General features: G+C 35.0%; 1 protein-coding gene across 2 annotated transcripts in view; it reads left to right on the top strand.

The window, feature by feature from the left end:
* Positions 1-21164, top strand: part of PXDN (peroxidasin) — a 76119-nt gene that overhangs the window by 14231 nt on the left and 40724 nt on the right. The window contains exons 2-4 of one of the 2 annotated variants that reach the window (XM_042890120.1): positions 10844-10915; positions 12053-12124; positions 17929-18000. In XM_042890120.1, the coding sequence (XP_042746054.1) occupies positions 10844-10915; positions 12053-12124; positions 17929-18000 (216 nt within the window). The remainder of the gene's footprint in view (positions 1-10843; positions 10916-12052; positions 12125-17928; positions 18001-21164) is intronic. The other variant, XM_042890128.1, reaches the window with a different exon arrangement.

Below are 21164 nucleotides of genomic sequence, written 5' to 3' on the forward strand. Positions count from 1 at the left end.
TCAGCTCCACCATTCCACACTCACCCCTTCCTCTAAGGAAGAGCAGGAGAAAAAACTATGGAAAAGAGCTAAAGTGTTGAAATAAAGATAGGGATATTGCTCACTAGTTACTGTCACAAAAAGACTCAGTCTAGAGATAATAATGTAAGTTACTGCCAAATACTCACAGACTAGAGTAGCAAGAGCTAAATTTAAAAAAAAAAAAAAAAAAAAAAAAAAAAAGGCAGGTGGTTGTGGTGAAATTTATTTGTTTTATTTTTTGAACTTTGGAGATAATTGCACTTGATGTTAGATGCCCATAAAATACATTATTGTTGAGATCTGGGTCTGCATGTAAGAAATTCCTAATGACTTTAAAAACTTGTTAAATGCTTTCTTGGATTCCAATGGCCCCATAAATCTGCTGTTTTTTACTGCAGAACAGCAACTTTTCAGTGAATGGGACCTCAAATGTCCATTCAGCGGAGTGTTATCTCTAGATCTATGGACTGAACATGGGAAGGCAGCCCCTCTGGAGACCAGGGCAAGGCAATGAGCAGGCAATGCCTGAGGATGAGAGACTGCAGCCACAGCACAGCTGTAGTAGCACAGTGCCTGTTACCTGAGGAAACAGCAGGAGTTTGTGCTTTTCAGGGACTGAGGGCTAGGTTTGTGGCTTGGACTCTTCAGCATCTTAAATTCTACACAGACATCCTAAGTGCTTTGGAAATCCCAGCCTTAAATTGGCATCTGTGTGCCTCTGGCTTAAAGGATGTATTTGTCATTCAGACTGGTCTGGCCTTACTGAAATTATATTTCAGCATGAATCTAGAGATATTTTTTGTTTGCTTGCTTGTTTCAGGTAAATAATTATTTATTATTATTCGTCAAACAATCCTTCCAGGAAAGATTTTTTTACTGAACTTTATGGCCATGTTCTTAGTACTAGTGGAAATATTGGCCAAATATACCTTACCAAGATGTGTAAAAATACAATTTTGAATGGTAACATATTAAGGAGCTATGATTCATAGTTGAGAAGTGATTAGTAAGTATACACTATTGCTGAAACTATGATCTATTTAATGTTTGTCAGCAGATAGCACTCATGAACATCCAAACATATTATTTAGAGAGAGAGATGGATATTCATAGTGAATATTAAAAGAAAATTGTAAATGTAATGTATTTAAGTAGCTCTTCTATTTAATCTATTAATGCTGGTATGTACCTGTGTGATTTATTTCACCCTTTTCTTTGAGGGGTTGGGGAACTTTTGCATCATTATTAATTTTTGAAATAGGGATTATACCTTTTTATGATTAAAAGCAAAACCAAACCGGAAACAAACTCAAGAAGGAAAAATACCCTACCACCACAGAAATACCCTGTGAGAGGTTCTTGTGTTCCTTTTCGGTGCTGGCTGCCAGCTATAGTTTCTCATTTCTCTCCTTTGTTTCCTCCATCACTTTGCGAAATTAGCTGGAAAATAAGGGAAAAAAAACAAGCAGCTTAACTCTGAATCATTTCCCTGACTTCTGTGTGCTGTGATAGATGCAAACAATGGTACTAGCCCCTGAGGAGGGGGATGGCCTGGAAAGGAGCAGGAGGGAAGGAACTACTTCAGCCACTTCTGCCAACTGGTAACTGGTCCCTGAGGCTGCTCTCCTTGTCACCAAAATAGTCATGACCTCAGGGAAAACCTTAGTAAGACAGCTCTGTAAAGCTTTGAAGGGACTTATTTGGGCAAAGAATAGTCCCACCAGTGGCTCTGCTGAGGACTTCTTGAAGAGGAGGTAATAGCTTGTTTGTAACTGGAGCAATGAGAACCAGCGTGTGAGTTGGAAAGCATTCAGAATGGAAACATCAGCTTGAATTGTAACTTAAAAATGGCATTAAGCTGTGAACATTGACTTCACTTGTACTCAGAAATGAATTTCTTTGCCTTAGGAATAATGTGTAAAAACATTTTTATCTGCTTAATGACTCTATTTTTTGGACTTTATTAAGGTGATGAAATAATTACAGAAACATTAAAAAATGCCTTTTAATTAGTTGTTGACTTAGTCTGGCAATATTAGAACTGCAAGAAACACGGTGCATGACTTATGACAAGTAAATGTGATCTCCTGAGGCCACTGGAATTTGAAATAACAGGAAACATACGCAAGGTTAGAAAGACTGATTTGGGAATTTCAGACATATCTATAATTTGCAGTTATCCAATCTCCAACATTTTTTTAACTAGTCAGTCCTCATTTACTTCTGGTAGAGAAATCAGAAATGAAAAGAAGTTTCAGTTATTTTACCTAATTGGATTCTATTGTCGAACGTAAAATGTGGTGGGTGTTAATTGACTCTACACATATAAAGTATTATAATTCCTAGTAATATTTTATTTATTCTCTTCATGTTTTCTGAAACATAAAATTTTCCCTAATGATTAGGAAGCAGAAGTGGGAAATAAGTAGTAGGGCGATATAGCAAATAACTCTAAACTTGTCTGAATTTTTTTAATGATGATTTTTATGTTGATGCTAGGATGGACATACCAAGAGGAAAAAGAAAGAAGGGAATGATCTTTATTTCCAGAGAGCCATTACATTGGATATTTCGTGGTTGTAACCTTTCTTGTAAGGGTAGCTTATAATGCTCTTCATAGTCAGAAAACAAGTCCTCCCCTCTTTTGATGGAGAAATGCAGTGATGCTTATACTAGGACTGTCTGTGCTGATGAGGAATGAGGAGACAAATATCAGCAGAGTTGTAACACAACTCTGTCACTCCCCATTCTTGCCTTGCCAGCAGCACGAGGAGCTGAAAGCAGAACAAGAAAATTGCAAATTTATCTACTCTGGCCTCCTGTCATTAGCCTCAGGAAGCAGAAAATCCAGTCCCTAGAGCCACTGCTTTTGCAGCAAGGTGACCTGGGATTTTCTCTGTAGCAGAAGGAAGAGCTGTCATTTTGTATGACACCAGCAGGCTGCAGCTGAGTATCTGTACTTGTGTTTTTGTTTCTACTGTTTGTGCCAACCAACAGTGCTTTCTGTGTGACTGATAAAATGTCCTTGGATTCCATGAGAAGAAGCATCCAGATAAATTCTAACAACACCCCTGAGTATGTCTGAATGCAGTACAGTATTGTATTAATACTGTATTAATAATACAGTAATGTATTATAAAAGATAAAGTCTGCACAGTAGAAGGGGAGGAGTGACAGATGGATTTATGATTAATAGAGGCTTCTGATTTAAAGTTTAGATATTATTTTTCATTGCGGTGATTCCTTCAGCTTTCCACATTCTTTGGATTGACACTGGTCTTGTATCACAAGATATTTTGAATTGAAGGAAGCAAAAGAGACAGTCTTTAATAAGGTCACTGGTGTTGTAGATACTGAATGTTATTCACTGATGTAATTAATTAATGTGAGCTCAACAAGCAGTGCATCAGTGAAGCTGCCTTCCTTGTTAAAAGACAAGTCCAAAAAATGTGGCGATGGGAAAAATTACACTTCTCGCTCTTATTTCTTACTTCTCCTGCATCTGTTACTTCTTTCTCAGCTGTCATTCATACTCAGATTTTCAGTTACAGGATCTGTGAATGTCAGCTTAGAGCTCAGTGCCCTCAGCCTCGTGGCCTGAGTAGTCTTGTAGAGAGGTGCTGGAATGGAAAGGTACAAGGAGGCTTAGGAAGGGATCTGACCTCTGCTACTTGGGTGAAACACAGATGTCTTCTGTAACAGTGAGTATTTTCTTTGAGTATGCAGTCATTAGCTTGTAGGGCGCCTGAACCCATTTTCCCAACAGGAAAGAAAGAACTGATCCTCCACTGAGTAAAATTAGAAAAACCCTTGTTACGAAGGGTTGGATGTATATATATTTTTCCTGCCCACTCTTCTGTGTGTGTGTTTTAGGATTTTATTTTTTAAAATTTATTCTTATTTACCTTTAATAATTACTGCAAAAAAAAAAAAAAAAAAAAAAAAGTATATATATATATTGCCTTCCCATGTTCAAGTATGTGAACTTGAGTAATTAATTCCTCTGGACCTACTTTAAGAGAAATAGTCAATACTGCTTCTCTCTTAAAGCTGTTTACTTCCAATAAGTGGAATCTGATAAAGGGGGAAGATAAATCCATAAAACAAAGAAAAGTTAGGCTGACCCATTTTTATCAATGAACTGAATTAACTACCAGAATGAATTGAGTCAGGAGAAAACCTAATGGATGGTCTTTTTGGATCATGGATTTATATTTTTCTCAAACTCATGGTTCAGCTCTATCAGAAATAATTTTCTTAAGACGGAAACTCCTCTGGGACATGTCCTGTGTGGGAGGTCAGAGGGTGATAATCTTTCTTTCTGGCTTTCAATTCTTTCCTCTGAGTATATTAGTATTTCACAGAGAGAGATTTTAGACTTAAGTGTCTTTGTGAGACAGAAAAATGCAAAAACATTTTGCAAAATGGTAGTTGAGAACAGACTAAATTATGATCGTAGCTTCAAAAAGTACTTTTGAGGGGATTTTCACTGTAGTAGTTTAGATAACCATTAACTGTAAAACTAAATAGTGCAATATCTGTTGCAGTGATTCCTGGTATTCCATGCACTTGTCACTTTCCCTCTCGTGGCAACTTCTTTAGTGTATTGCAGGGGATAATTCTAGTATTCTTTTTTTTCTGATTTAGAGTTACATTTGAAACTGTAAATATTGAGAAGTAAACTGAAAAGAAGCTGTTTCAGTGTAGTGCTATCTCTTTACAATACAGGCTGCTAGCCATCAGTTCACTCTTTTCTTGATCCAAGCTGCTCAGGTGCTTTTGTTAACACAGCATCATGCACACCTATCCTGCTCTATTTTATTGGGTACGGCATGAGCAAGGGGCAATAAAGCAGCCCTTTGCTGGGGATATTTAGTCAAATATCTTGAGTCATAACTATACTTTTATATCTTTTATATTATTTAGTTTTAGAAATAAAATAGATGCCCTAAGGGGGAAAAAAAAAATAGATTTCACCTTTCCATGTTATTCCTTCAACATGCACAAACAGCATTACATCCTTCAATAATAAAACATTTTTTCCCCCTTAAATATAGCATGAGAATTAGACACAATTGTAAAACTTCAAATTTCCATGTAAAGTTTTTCTGGAGTATAGGATTTTTGAAAAGTCTGAGGGTAGATAAGACAATGAGCCAAGATCATGCTGAAATAAGATTTCCGCATGTAATTCTCGCCAATTAAGCCTACATACCCAAAACTTTGATCCAGCAAATCCTGCTTGAGTCTTATTAAAAGCACTGCATAGCTGGTTGGAAAAATTGGCAACAAGGACAGCAGAGGGATCTACAGACTTAGTAAGACAATACTGCATTGCATTTCATTGAGTTCACATTTAAATGTTTTCCTTTCAACTCTAATGGCAAAATAATTGTTAGTTAAAACAAATCCTTAGCTCTTGGAGAAGGCTAGATCATGAGCTTTCCATTCACCAAAACCACACCTGATAAAGATATGTTTTTTTAAAACAGAAACTTGGAGTGAATTTTAACAAGTCTTACCTATTTGTACCATATAGCAACTATAGCATGCTAAATATTATTGGCTATAATAGCCACTTACAGTGTAAAAGTTTCCCATTTAAAGGCACGGTGGCTTTATTTTATGCACTCAATATTGATGTACACACAATAAAAACTCTCAATTCAAATGAGAGAAAATCACACACTGCATTTAGTAATTAGACTGGGGTAGAATTCATCCAGAAAATGAATTGCTAAGGAAAGGATATAATTTTATTTTTAAAATAATCACTAAGGTTAAATCTTAAAATCAGGCAAAAATAATGTCTTCATATTCTAGAAAATGTCATGCTGCTAGTAGTGAGGATTAATATAAGTAGTGCAACAGCTGAAAGTGGGTTTTGGTTTTATTTTTTTTAAAGTGGTGGACTTTTCTTTGTTTGTTCAACAAAGTGACACTTTTTTTTTTTACAGGGCAGTAGTTAAAGCAGCATTAAAGTGCCATTGACATCATCCAGTTACTGCCCTGACTTGATTATATAACCTCTTTTGTGCAATTTTCATGCTCTGCTCTGTTTGAATGTTTTTACTATGCTGATGGCTGTTTTTCATTTCCTGCTGGGATGACCTTGAATAAAAAAAGAATAAGAATAAAGTAGACATAAGCAATATAGTCTTGCTGGCATTTGCAGTTCTTTTGTTCTCTGTTGAGAAACATAGTAGTTTGGCATTTATGGTATAGGTTATTTCTGCTGGGTTGTAATTAATCTTCAGCCATTGGAAAAAATTAATGCATTTCTCTTATTTCATTCTTTTGAATGTGCTGGTAGCAAAGTGATACACGTATGACGATTCATAGTTTTTTAGAACATCTGAAGAGAGGTAAACAAGTGGTCCATGTAATGGTCATTCTTTAAAATAGATTATTAATAAAACCTATTAAATCCAGTAGATCTACTGATATTTATTCATCATTTCTTACATTTCTCTTTCTTTAAAGGGAAAATAAATTAACAGGCATGCACTTTTCTCGTGATTCAAGGTATATCATGCAGATAAAAATAATATGTCGTCTTTAACATCTGGATCTCCTTCAGACTTTTTATATCTCTCAGTTTCAGAGAGAACATCATCATTTGGAAGCATTTTGCATTATTCCTGCTGATTCTTATCAAACCAAAGCCATTGTTTCCTTTTAATTCACCATATTAAACTGATAAATATTATGTTACTGTACAGTTTACCATCAGTTTTAGAGGAAAACTACTTAAATAAGTAGTTTTCAGTGAAGATTTTAAGTGTCTACCTTTGTGGTAGGATTTTGATATATGGCTTATACTTTTATGGTCCAAATTTCATATTTTAGAACTTTCAGTTTTTAGGATACTTAGGACAGTAGCATCATCCCACATATTTCTAGATTGCTGCTGCGGTGATTTTGTTTCTTTTGAACTCAGGAAATCAATCTGATTTAAGACGTAATTGAATTTAATAATTTTTATGTTGATGCTGAAATACTGTATTTAGCTTGTGAAATGGCACAGTGAGGTACTTTCATTCGCTGATAATGAAGTTTTAGAGTTAGATTTCATTTGTAAATATTGCAGTATTTTCTTTTTAATCAATATAATGAAGTCATTAATATGTCAGCAGTGCATTTCAAGCATCAGCGTGTGATATGATTGTTTCATCCAAACTGTTCCCCCTCCCCCCCAAATTCAAATATTTACAAACAAAGCTCTGAAATCAGCTGCTTTTAGTATGACAGGCCAATATAAATGCTGATCCAAATCTGGATTTAAGCGTGCTGCTCTATTTTCCCAGTGGTAAATTTGAGGCACTTGTATTCTGTTTTGACAGATGCTGTTTCTGATGAAATTTGGTAGTCATGTTTTTGGGGGAATTTTTTTGTTACCATGTAATGCTTTTTACTATGAGGGTATGTATCTGATTTATACTTCATTATAATGAGAGCAGTACACGGGAAAAAACAGTCCTCCAGAGCAAGATTAACATATGTTATTGTAAAACAGCATTTAGTTTGCACTGTTGATTGCTTCCAATTATATTAAGTCAAAAAGTAGGTATTTTCATTCTTGGACAAGAAAAAATTAGGCAAAATGATGGTGTATTACAATTGATTAAAAGGATCACAGAATGATTTGGGTTGAAAGGGACCTTTAAGATCATCAAGTTTCAAACCCCCTGCTATAGGCAGGGACACCTCCCTCTAGACCAGGTTGCTCACAGCCTTGTGCGACAGGGCTTTGAATGCCTCCAGGGTTGGAAGCACCCACAACCTCACTGGGCAGCCTGTGTCAGTAAATTGCTGGATGTTCAGGTTCAATGTATTTGAAAGCTGTATAGCTCACTGTATATCCTACTCTGTGATATTCATACTCTTAAGTATTCATTCATGCCTTTTGGTATATATTGCTTTATCTTACAGAATGCTTTTTTAAACTTACATTGCATTTATGTGCCCAACTGTTGCTTTTCACATCAGAGTATGTTAAGAGGTCTCAAACTTTTTTTTGCTGAACACTGCCACAGCAAACTAAAACAAGGCATTGTGGAGTTCTGAGTGCTGCCACAAGAAAATTAGATTGTATATGGGATTAAGATCTGCATAATATTCTTTATCATTTATACATACAGAAGCTTTCTCTTTGTTCAATTAGAAGTATTGTTAAAAATTATTCTAGATTTGCTAATTTCTTCTTATTGTTAAGAATGGATTTCCCTTAGAAGTGAAGGGACTAATGGATGTGTTTAGTTCAAACGGGTGATTTACGAGGAGCAAAGTTAATAATTTCCATCCAGACGAAAAGGTCTGCAGACCAGCTTGTTAACAGGAACTCTTTGTCACAAAAAGGAAAACAAATACTTTGAGTTAAAATTTTACATATCACAAACTATAAATGAGAGGCATCATTTCAGATAGTTCAACAAATTAGACACAGAATATTCACTATTTTGTCACATGAAACCAATTGTTTATGTAGGGCTTCTGATTTTGTGGTTAGTTGTAGGTCTGTACAACCAGACCTGCATGACAAAACCCACACACCAGCTTTGCTGCACGCTGCTGTGTGCCTGAGGCAGTGCACAGGAGTGTGCCTCCCGGGTGTCCCAAGTGTCAGATGTGCAGTGTGCTCCATTCTTGGCCCCACGGCCTCTCGCTCACTCAAATGTTTCCTGCTTGTGCTCCACAAGTTAGCACGGAGCAGTTGATACAGGGCCAGGAAAGTAATCCTGGGAGTAGGCGGCTTACCGGCTTACCGTGAGTAGTTGAGATGCTGTTTGTGACTGAGAGCTGAGAGATAATATTAGCAAAGCACTTAGGGAGAACTAGCCTGAAGAAAGAAGCTTAAGAAGAGGACCACAACCCCAGAGAATTCCATACAGAAAGTTGCAGTAGCAGGCTTTTCCCTGAATGTACTTTTGTGTCAGATCTAGGTCAAATTTGAAAGTAGTAAATGTTTTCACTGTGAACTTCATAGTTAAAGACAAAATGTGAATTAGGAGCTAGGTATATTAGGTTTGTCTGAAGAACTCAAAGCATGACAATCACTTTTGGATTTTTATCTGAAAACTACTGTAATATCCTAAAATCCCATGCTGCCATTGCAAGGGCATAATTTTTATTGGTTGCTCCATTTATTGCTTTTTTTTTTTTTTTTTTTTTTTTTTTTTTCTTATTTCACTGATAAATGGTAACTGATGAGGAAGGTGAAAAAAATGATAGTAAAAATGGAGGTGGGCTGCTTGGGGCTGCGGCTTCTGCCTGCTGATGCCACATGGCAAGTTGGTGGCTGTCAGGATTGTGGAGGCCTGGAGCACAGCACGCAGTGGGGATATGGTTGGTTTGTATGAGGGTGAAAAGAGAAGTGGGGGTGAAGGGCGAGGGTGAAAGAGAATGAGGGTGAAAGAGAAGTGAATAGACAGGGAGCAAACTTTTGAGAGTAACTAGGAAGGTGATGGCATGGTTGAAATGGTTGAGCAGGAGCTATTTTGAACAGTTTGCAATCTGCTTCATTCTTTATTGTAGAGAATTTTGTGATGAAAACTTAATGAAAACAATTCAGCAATAAGAGGTGTTACTTCCTCTGAAGGAAGACCTCTCATTTGGAGGAATGTATCAAAATCTTAGTTCTCAAATTTAGTCACATTAACATTGATTTGCTGGATTTTTCTTTTCTTCCAGTTTTAGTGTAGCTGTAATATTAATTTTAAACAAAACATAATTAATCTTTATAAGAATGTATTTTTGTCATCATAGCTTTCTGTGAAGTATTTTACTTACAGATAGTTTCTGTTACCAAGTTCATTGGACTCTAGTGAAAATTTGGGTGCGGCATTTTGTTACGGCTGCATGAATGCCTTTATGCAGAATGAAAGCAAATAGTTATGACTTAAAACATTATTTAACCTCAACAGGTTAATATCAGAAGGCAAATATTGTCAGGATTTGGGATGCACACTATATGAATTATTTTGCTTGATGTTGCTACTCCAGAGATAGCATAGTGAAATACTGTAGAATGGATTTGACACATCAAAATTGTACTTGTTTTAATGCTGACATGGAGGATGGGGTCTGTTACATTCATGGAAGTTAAGTGCTTACTTATAAGTCTGTTCCCTACACTGCAGGGAGTAGACTTGCTTTCCATGTGGATGAATTTTAGACATCTATTATCTTTAAAAAGACATTCTGCATTCTAGCAGTGCTTAGTTTGGATAAACATTGGGTTTTAATTGTAGACCTTTTTTTAAGAAATATAACAAAATTTTAAGTTTCCTCTTCTTTAGGAGCTTGTTTTGAGTCTTTTGGAAAATATTCAGTATTCAACATTCAGTTCAGCAATATTGAATTTTTGCTCTTTTGATTATTTTACTTGAAAATTAAAATGTTTATTTGAAGCAAGAAAGATGAGCAGTGACTTATTAGGGAGCATAATGGCAGGACAAAGAACAGGCTGACTACCATCCCCTCTCCTCCAATCCTTATCTCTTCTTCGAGTCTCTCTCTCATCTGTAGCAGAATTGAACATCCATCGCCTATTACAAGGTCCTTCATTATGGAAGGGAACATACTTCATGAACACACAGTGAGCCTAGATGCAGCCTTCAGCATTGACAACCAAGGCTGCATTTGGAGAATCCTCTTCCTAACAATGTGGAATTGTTTTGCTTCTCCCTTCCTCCAAAGGTTTGTGGATGGAGGACGGTTGCAGTGGTCCCGGAAACTTGTGCTTAGTTCAGTTTTTCATACAAAAAATAGTTCATTTCTATTTGTTTTGTTCCTAATAATGTATTTATTTATTTTTCTACAGAGATCTAAGATTTAATAGGATTAAAGAAATCCAGCCTGGAGAATTTAGACGGCTTAAAAACTTGAATACACTGTAAGTTATTTTTCAACTTTTCCCTTTTGATTTAATATGATGAACTCTATAGTATGCCGAATTTGTTAACTTTTCTCAGATAAATAGTCTCATAAATTTTAGCTGTAGTATTTACACAGGTGAAGGAAGCAAGGTTTAGGTCCAAAGTATATGAAAGCAAAACCTGGTATTTGTCAACTGAAATAGAAAAAAAACAACAACAACAACAACAAAAAACAAAATTACTGACATCCTAATTTTTTCTCTATTTAACTGCACCTATGAAAAATGTAAAAGTTTACTTCTATATATATTTCTTCCAAATTTTGCTGAAAGGTTAAGTGTAATATCACACATTAAATCATGTAGTCACAACAAACCTGTTCAAATATTCAGGTGTTCGAACATGCTTCAGTTAAAAAATGTTTGGCAATCTCTGTTTCGTAAGTTTTGAGCATTCCTCTTCAAAGTGGTAGCCTTGAAGGCAGAATTTGGATAATATATTTCCTACTGAGCTAGCTTTTATTGATATTTCTGTGAGCACATATGCTATGTAAAGTGAAGACCATGTATTGTAAACAGCATTTTTACACACCCATAATGCAAACAGTTTCTGTTCTCTAATATATTAGCAGCCAAAAGGTGGAACTCACATGGACAGTTATTTAGAATTACAAATTTGAATTATATTATGGAAATGTGTGATCTCAAATAGAATAGAGTGGTATCAGTTAACTCTGGATTGTTATTTTCTATTTGTTCTGAAAGCATGTTATCAGTAAATATTGCATTGTATATTCACGCCCGGAGGAAAAAAAATAAAATATTTCCCCCAAAACTGTTCTACCAAGATGTTTCCACTCTGTGTAAGACCCTCTGTGTAGTTGTGGCACCAGGAATTTTTCCTTCATCTACAAAAAGAAAGCCTGTTCCAGTTTATAGATTTTATTTTTTTTAATTCTGTTTAATTTTTCCACATGTTCCTCTTCTAAGGCAGTGGCAGTGCAAGGCAGCTTTTTTTCTTCAAAGTTACTGGTATCAAAAAAGACTTTTGTTTTGCTTTTTCAGTTTACGCGCTGCATTTACACCTGCTATTATACATTTTGTTTTTACTGTTCTTGTATATTAAAATAAACATATGTTTATTTATTTTTATAGGCTTCTAAACAACAATCAAATTAAAAGAATACCTAGTGGGGCATTTGAAGACCTCGAAAATCTGAAATATCTGTAAGTTAAATGAATGTCACTTTTTTTTTTTTTTATCAATATATAACTGAGTGTCTTCAATGAGAAAGTGTTTTAATCTGAGATCGAATTTTCATCTGACTTGCTATCTCACGTGATAAGCTGCTTTGAATAAGATTGAAATTTGTTTGTGGATTGGAGACAACTGTGAATCTTTCTGTAAGTTGGTGGTTTGTGATTTCCTAATACAGGATTTCAATATATGCTTGTAGTCAGTGGATTTTGAAGGGTTTTCCAGTTACTGTTTACTATATGGAACATAGGTATTGTAGTGTCATAAGGAAAAGTATCACTCCACTGCCTTGGGTTATGGCCTTTATTATAGTGCCGATTGCTTTAACATTTCAATATTTTAGAAACAACACAGGAATTTAATTTTTCATATAGTTAAAAGTGCAACCTAGGGATTTGGGAGAAGGCAGAAAAATGAAAGTCACATAAATTTGTGCAGGCACATTGTTTGGTTTTCAGAGCTGCATTTGATCACATTTCTTAGTGTTATTTTTCACGTCTTGTCATTCCACAATAAAATTGTTTACTCTCTATAGAAATAGAGAAAAAAATAATATTGAACAAACTATCTCCATAAATTACGAAAGTCCATGATGATTTGTTGGCAATATTTTTTACAAAACATGTTTGTGTAATGAATCTGGTGCTTTGAAACCTGAGATACAAAATATAAGTGGAGTACTTAAGGTCTCTTAATTCAAAATGTTTCTTTTGGTTGTCAGCAGCTTTGCAGAAATATTACTCAGATCTTATTAGCTCTTTATTTACATACCCTTGCTTCTGCAAAGCTGCAGTAAATCTGAGATAAAATGGATATAAAAGACTGAGCAGAGTTACCTGAGTTATTGTGTGTTTCCTGTGCATTAATGTCTGTTAATACAATATCTATGTTTTTAAGTGGAGATCTTTTCTTCTTCCAGTAAAATCTGAATATGAAGTTAAACGTGGTATTCAATTCTGTAAAACCACTGTCCATTTTGCTAAAGTATTTAAGAAGATTTTTTGCCTATTTTGATGAATTGATATAAATATTCTACAGAATTGTACAGCCATAACATTTATAAAATGTTCAAATACCAGCACAAGAAAGCTGAAATATACCAAATAAATACAGTTTAGCTGTGAAAAGTTCAGTTCATTAAGCCCTTGTGAAGTGTATTCTATGGAACAAAGGAAATATTTTTTTTTCACAATGGAATGTACAGGAGTAGAAATTAGAGGGAGAGACTATATTGCTCTTAAAAAGATAAAAACATTGTTCAGAATCTAGTACTGTACAGTAAAATCATCCAGAATAACTGGCTTTGGATGGCCTGATCCTATAGATAATGTGAATGTAACTTTTCTTCTTCTAATAAACTCATTTCATCATCCTTTTTGATGAAATGAGTTTATTAGCCCATGGTGTTGTGCTAGGTGATGAATAATTTTGAAAATTTAGGCTTTTGTTTCTCACTGACTTTTCTTTTTTAGACTTTTTTTGGAGAATTCTCGAAGAAGCCCCTGCATTTTCAAATGCCTTTTTGCACTATTCATTTATGAAATTGAGTTCATAGTTTTAGGAGGTGCACCTGTTTTCAGAATTATCGGTCAGTAGGAAAACATTTTAACAGACAGTGGCATTTTCTCAGCTTTCTATGCATTAAAAATACTAATCGTTGTAAAAGCTGATCCCTAAATTATAAAAAGAAAATTGCACATACAGTTTAGGAAGCTTATTTTTTAGATTTTTATTGTTGTTGTTCTTTCTGTAATCAAAATAATGACAAATCTATAAACATATTTTGCAGTACTACATGCAAAATTTTTATATGGTCTTATGCTGCTTGCGGTAATAAGTGGTCTGAATCCATACATAAATCAGAAGGTTTTAGATGTTAGCAGCTTTTTGCTGTGAAACCGAAAGGATACATCTTCTTTCTGCTTTTCTTTCTTTCTTTCTGATTTCTTGCACCTTAGTATTGGCAATCTGGTTCTTTTGAAAGGATGAAAAAAGCAATAGTAGATAGGACCTCATCCGTAACACAGTTTCTTTTGCACTTAAGTAATGATGTGTAGTGTTTTGATCTTACTCTACCCGTTTTGTAAAGGGGGAATGCTGCTGGCTACAATAAACTTTTAGAGAGTTGTATTAATATGAGCAAAATAGTTGGTAATATTTTTGAAATTTGTTGCTGCTCATATGAGATACTTGTGGTAAACTGAATATATTTTATTGACTTTCTGGGAGATTTTCAATTTACTTTTTGCTTATTCAGTTAATGGAGTTACTCAGTTATTACTGAAAGAGAAGACAGAAAAGCTTCTCAGTCTTGCAGTATAGCTGTTGGTGAGCTTGTGGAAGCTGTTAGATTGTTCTTGATCCTGAATTGTTTCTTCTCCAAGATAGAAAATAATTGGGAATTGAAGATGGAGATGTATTGCACTTTGAAGCTGTAGGATGTGGAAGCAGTAGTGTTGAAAGTGAGCTTAAGATAAAAAGAAAGGGAGTTTGAGGAAGATATATGGAAAAATATAAAATATAGTCTAGCAATTGCAAAGAACTTTTCAGAAAAAAGAGAAGGTACTTTATATTTACAAAGCAGTAAGATATAAGCTAGTGTGAAGGAAACTATGTACATTAAAATGGAAAATAAAAATTTAGTAAATCATTGAGGCACGTTTACTTAATGAGAAATGGAAAGATCAGGAATCAGATATTAGGGATTGTGGGAATTGAGACTGTATGGAATGTATCAGTTCTGAAAATATGTAGAAGGAACGATCAATATTTGCTTTGCAATTGGTGAATGAAGCCATAGTGGTAGAAGAGGTGTTGTAGGTTTGCCAAACTGCAGAATCGCTGATCTCACCTTTCCCAGTATCAGATTATGTCACGTTTTCTTCTGTGCCTTCTGCTATCATTGTTGCTATCATGGTCATATCACTTTTTCCTTTGAATGCCACAAGTGATTACTGATCTCATTTCTCTGTGTCTCATTTTGGTAATTCCACCAACAACCTTCTTTATATTTCTATATTAATCTCTCTGCTGTTTTTATTTACTTCTCAGTTTTACTCCATGGTATCTGATACTGTCAATACCTTCTCTTTTTCCTCCTGTCCCAAAGAAATATATGTGAATCTGAATTTCATTTTATCACATGACTTTTTATACAATTCATTTAAAAAAAAACACACAAAACACAACTTTCATAAGGAGCGTAACAGAATCTTTGATTTGAAACTATTTCTTTCTGATTTTCTGAGAACTGATTACCTATTTGTTCATTTCCAAAGTGTGTGATCAGTAACATTGTCAGCCTTACTTGCATTTCTGGCAAGTGTTGTTTTTGTGAACTCTTCTGAAAACAGGAATAATTTTCAGAAAGTAATCTAATATCTGACTATAATGTGTCACCTTGTCATCTTAATCCACTGTTTATTCATCCTTTGAAGAATTCCAGTGATGTAGTTGTGTTAATAGAGCTTTAAGGTAGAGTGATTAACTACTTTGTCCATAATTTTACTTTAAATCACTTTTCTGCTAATGTGACTGAATGATAGATAGACAGATATTAAAGGTTAGGCAAAGGTTAGGCAAAGCAGCCTTTTAGAAACACAAATATTTTTTCTAAGTGTATTTTCTGTTCTCTTCTCATTAGGTGAGTATATTTTTTTGCCTTTCTGTTAATAACCTTAGGGAAACATCCATATGGCTAAGTAAATGTGTGGCTGTCATGTCTGTCATACTACATGCATACCTTTTTGTAACTTTGAGTTTGCTGGGGTTTCTCTCTGGATGGGGAAAATGGTGGACTGAGGTCACTTGACTGTCCTGCATTCAGATCAACATGGAGAAAAATGTAGTTTAAAGTTGAACATAGGAGGAAAAAAAAAAAAAGGCTACTCCATTCTTGACAGTGTGGTAGTAAATGTCTGAAAAACCACAGTCATTTTCCCAGTCATCCACTTGCATTCTTCACTCTGCTTTACTTGGTCTCCAGAAAAATAAATAAATAGAAATTTTAGCAAGGATTCTAATAGAAATTATTTCTTCGATTGATTATTAAAGGTATCTGAAGCCACTGTCATTCCTGGGTCAAATCAGAATGTTTGCACTCAGAGGAATAAGAGAAACTTCCAAACTCCTGAGCAGGACATGTTAAGAAAGGCAGTGCCTTGACTGTTCAGTCTTGCAAATTTTCTAAGGAGTAAGAGGAAATGATGTATTTAAAATTGTCACTATAGAAAAAGGTAGGAATTTTTACCATTCAGACAGGAAAAGTGAGGAGATAAAGACTAGTAAAGGCATAAAGACTATGCACTATTATGCAAAATAAGCATAATACACCTGTTCTCTCTTTTTTTACATGAATTTCCAGGTCTTTACAGGTATTTCATATGACCGTATTATTTTTTATGGTTTAATTTATGCAGTCTTTTGAACATTTTAAAAGCCTCACAACTTCTCTGCTTTTTAGTTATTCTGTCATTGGAGGTGCTGCACATTTTGTTTAGAAGCATATTTTTGTTAAAAGTCTATATATATTGTTGTGTTCAGATCTTGGCAACTGATTTATTGGAAAACTTTAGATTCAAGGAAAAGACATTACTTCATGCTGTTCCCCAAAGTTGTCATGATGCCTACAACTTCTCCTCTTGAGGCCTGTTGTAAAGTGTTAGCCTTTGTCAAGTCAGTTTAAAAGCTGCCACTAGTTCCAGCAGGGAAAATATTTTATCTTTTGCCTCAAAAGATCTCTGCAGTAAGTTAATGGAGGCTGTAACAATAAAAAAAAAAAAAAGTCAAAAACACTACTAATAAAGCTAATAAAGCCAATTTTGATTCCAAATCTCTTCACCCTTTTTTTCACAGACATCCATGCCTGATTAACTCAGTTTCAAAGCTTTTGTCAAATAATTATGACAGTTCTTACTGTGAATCTGTTCCTAACCCAGCCTAAAAACAGACTGGCTGACATTGAACCCATAAACTACAGTTATCAGCTAACTGTATGATTTTTCTGAAACATTCTCTCACTAAACCATCGTAAATATTAAAAGCTTGATGATAATAGACTTGAGCACATGCACCAATCCATCCAGAACCAGGTATTTTAGCTCTGTGGAAAAGGTAGAGAAAGCACTTGTGAACATACTGGTACTCTGCATATGTTTATTCTGTTTGTATTATGAATGGGGACCTAACGTCCATCTTCTGTATGGGATAAAACAAATAAACAATGCTATTTTATTGATGCAGTATCAATACTCTGACTTGTACATTTTTTTGGTAAATATTAAAAAGGTGACACAGATGGCTTTATATCAGTGTTTGTTCTTGAAGTCCATTCAAAAGTCAAATTATGTCACAATACAAATATTTGTACCAGTATTCACATGAGATATTTTAATAAAATAAGAGGCGTGCTGTATTCCAGAAAAGGAACTGACACAATCTTGTCCCATTAAGATGAATTTATTTTGATTTTTGACAAGCCCATCAAGAAAATGAGGGGCAGAGAAGCAATAAGTCATAACAGTGAGAACGGAGAAGCCAAAGATCAGCCAGGTGATAGCCTGCAAGGCCCCATAACTTGATTTTCTAGGTAAACATTTGGGATGAATTCTCAAAGGCAAAGTATTTTTATGTGTATGTGTTTAGTTTTTGTTTTGTATTTTTTTTCCTAATATGTAGTGAAAAGACTGTCTTCATGTGTCAACTTAATTCTTCTTTCCCACCTTTATGTAGCTCCTGTTTGTGTACTAATATTACTGATTGTTTCTTGTTTCAGCTATTTGTACAAGAATGAAATCCAGTCAATTGACAGGCAAGCATTTAAAGGACTTGCCTCTCTAGAACAACTGTAAGTGCCTTTTCTCTTCTGTGCTGTCATCTCCATGATTCCCCTGCAGAGGAAAAGTGCACACCCTGATCCGTACATCCTGCCTGCATGCTCTGCATGTCTGCTGTCAATGGGTTGTTAGTCAGAGAGCCCCATAATCATCTGCATGTGGAAAAACAAAATTGATCTCTGTGTCAAATTCCTCATTTCCGTGTTTGTCTTTTTTTTTTTTTTATTTCTCATTTGCATTCCCCATGTTGTGAGATGATGTGGAAGAGCTTTGATGAAGAGGCAGTGTAATGGTGGAAAATGTGGAAAACTAATGTGTATTGCTTACAGAGAGTTTTTTTATTTCATTTCTGTAGATTTTATGATATTGTGATTACTTTGCAGCAGTTACTTTGTGCCAGTGTAACTAAAGCTGAGCCAGTATCTTGAAGTTTAACTCGGTATTGCTATATTTTAAAACAAAATTAGATTTTAAAATTAAGATTTTAATTTTATTTATACTTGCTAATGATTGCTGTGTACAGACTTAAAAATAAGGACGTTCACTGCTTGTAATCTAGATGTTCTTTGTCTTATAGAAAGGTTGGTTAAAATCTTACTCTTTTTCCTGTATAATGACTGAAGATGAATCTCTTAAAATGAAAATGCAGTCAGTAGCATGACAAAAATTAACTGTATTGGTTCTGTTAGGTTTAAGTATGTGGTTTGCTTGTTTTCAAAAACAGAAAGCATTATTATGCATTCAGTATAACAGCGTTTAAAAAAACAGCCATAAAATGCATAGCTCTTTAACAATCTGACTACCAAATAACAACACTGGACTGATGAATCTTGTAGCATGTGAATTGTGAGGGCTGAAAAACTCTATTCTACTAAGATATACACCAGTTTCCTTCATAGTATAAATACCTAGTGAATATTAGTGGAAAAAGTGTGTATGTGAAATAAAATGGCATTCAGAATGTGTACAACGTTGTTCAAGCCCATGTTAGAGGGAAGTAGATGTGATTTGTTTCCTAAGCACATTTCTCTTCCTTTTCCACTTGCTTTAGAAATGATTACTGCAGTATATTGACAGCAACTGCTAGCGCTTGCATGCTTCTTTTCTGTGTAGAATTTTAAACACTGAAATCCATTTATTGCATCTCTGATGATTCCAAAATATGACACAAGCCTGATATGCTGCAAGTGTCAACAGTGCTACATTCTTCTTCTGGTTCCTGTTCATCTGTGTTAAGGCTTAAAAAAACCCACGTATCATTGTGGATTATTAACACGTTCTCAGTGGACTGTTCCACTAGGCTGCACTTGAGCCTCTCAGCCAGCAGTGATATCACATTGTGCCATCAATATTATTCTGTATAAAATCAAGCTTTTAACAAAGTCAGCCCCATAAATAGGTTCTGGCTGTGGAAGGTCTATTTTACCCCAATATATTTGAGGAAAGACAGTGTTCACAAAGCTAAATTGTGTGAACATGTTCCCAAATCCTCCAGCTGTACATTGTGATAGGGTCAATAGCTCTGTATGATTTTTTTCAACTTGATTATTAGAGACACTTTGTGACCTGGATGCACTCATTTGGTCAATATTATTCTCCTTGCTCAGCAGAGTTCTTGGGGCAGTGATTGCAGGTCCACACTTCAGGGGAATACTTGTTTCACAGTCATATCGTGTGCTCCAGTGAAACAGAATGAAACTGACAGTTGATTTTTTATTTTTATTTATTTATTTATTTTAATTGGACTACACACTAAACATTTTTCTTGCTTTTTTTTTTTTTTAATTCTAAAAATATATTTTGCTTTTTGCTTTTATTCTCCAGCAGTAGTGGGGAGAAGCTGTAAATACAGTTTAGCTTAAATAGACCACTGCATGTATGTAAGGGAAGAAAAAGAACAGCAGCCGCAAATGCTGGTCTTGGCAGTATCCCACTAAAACCTCTGCAAGAGATTCTTTGCTGTTGATGTAGTAGAAATACCTTTTTTTTTTTTTTTTTTTTTTTTTCAAATTTCTGCCAAGACAATAAGATCTTTGAATCAGACCTTGAAACTCACTTGTGCTAGAGTAAATTCTAAGAACAGTTGGCAGTTTTAGGTGCTTGAACACAGTGAGAACTTGAGCCATACGTATTTCATCACGTAACTCTTCAGCCAGGCAGGACATGAAGGGAGAAAGCCATCAGATTAAAAGCAGACAGTTAGGACCAGTTTAGACCTTGCTGAATCTGCAGGATTTGTGTTTGGATCTGGCAAATATGATACAAACCTACAGGAAACTTGCATTTTTTGGAGCAGATGCTGGAAGACATCCAAGGCACTTGAAAGGCAGCCAAACCTGCCCTTGTATGCTTGTGCTTGTACAGCTCTGATATACCTTTGTATGCCTCTGTATAAAACACTGAACTGCAATAAAATGTCACAGATACCTGTCTTGGGCGTGTTGTGAGTTTTTGGCATCTGTATCCCTGGTTTGAGCTCTCCGTTCAATCAATTTCCAGATGCATGCACTTGTTGGTAGGTGGATTTTCTGGTGTATTTTTCAGATTTCAGTTATAAGCTGTGCATGGATTAGGGACAGAATACTTTCTCTGCAGTCTGTAATTAATGGGAGTCACATAAGTATTGTTGGGGTTATTTAAATCTGCTTTTTCTTAGTGGAATACTAATTACCCATTTTCTTTTGACTTTCATATTAACATACTAATTTTGCATTTTTAAACTGTTCCTGAAGCTTTGCTGCAATTTGTATTCACCAATACATCTTTGTGGAAATCAGTACATGAAAAATATCGTCTTACATGCAGTGATGCAGTTTCTTACATTTATTTATTTTTCCAAATACAATTTTCAATAGCTTTTAGCTTTTGCTATGTGTTGGCTTTTTTTTTTTTTTTTTCCCCTAAGGTTTATATTACAAAGAGCTCCTGCTTGTTACATAAACTTGTGGGGGTTCATGAATGTTCATCATAGTGGAGTCTGATTAAATAAATATGACTTGAGAATCATAGAATCATTAGGATTGGAAGAGACCACCTTAATCATCTAGCTCAACCATCATGTGCAGTACCTCTTTGTTATTCTTTGATAAGATTAGCTATGGTCAAGCAATCTATGTGGCTGGAATCTTGCTTTATTTTGAAAATCTTTTAAGAACAAATTCAATAATCTCCTTAT

The sequence above is a fragment of the Lagopus leucura genome, unplaced genomic scaffold, assembly GCF_019238085.1.
Source record: "Lagopus leucura isolate 7727_CA_CO unplaced genomic scaffold, USGS_WTPT01 Super-Scaffold_73, whole genome shotgun sequence".
NCBI classification, from domain to species: Eukaryota; Metazoa; Chordata; class Aves; order Galliformes; family Phasianidae; genus Lagopus; species Lagopus leucura.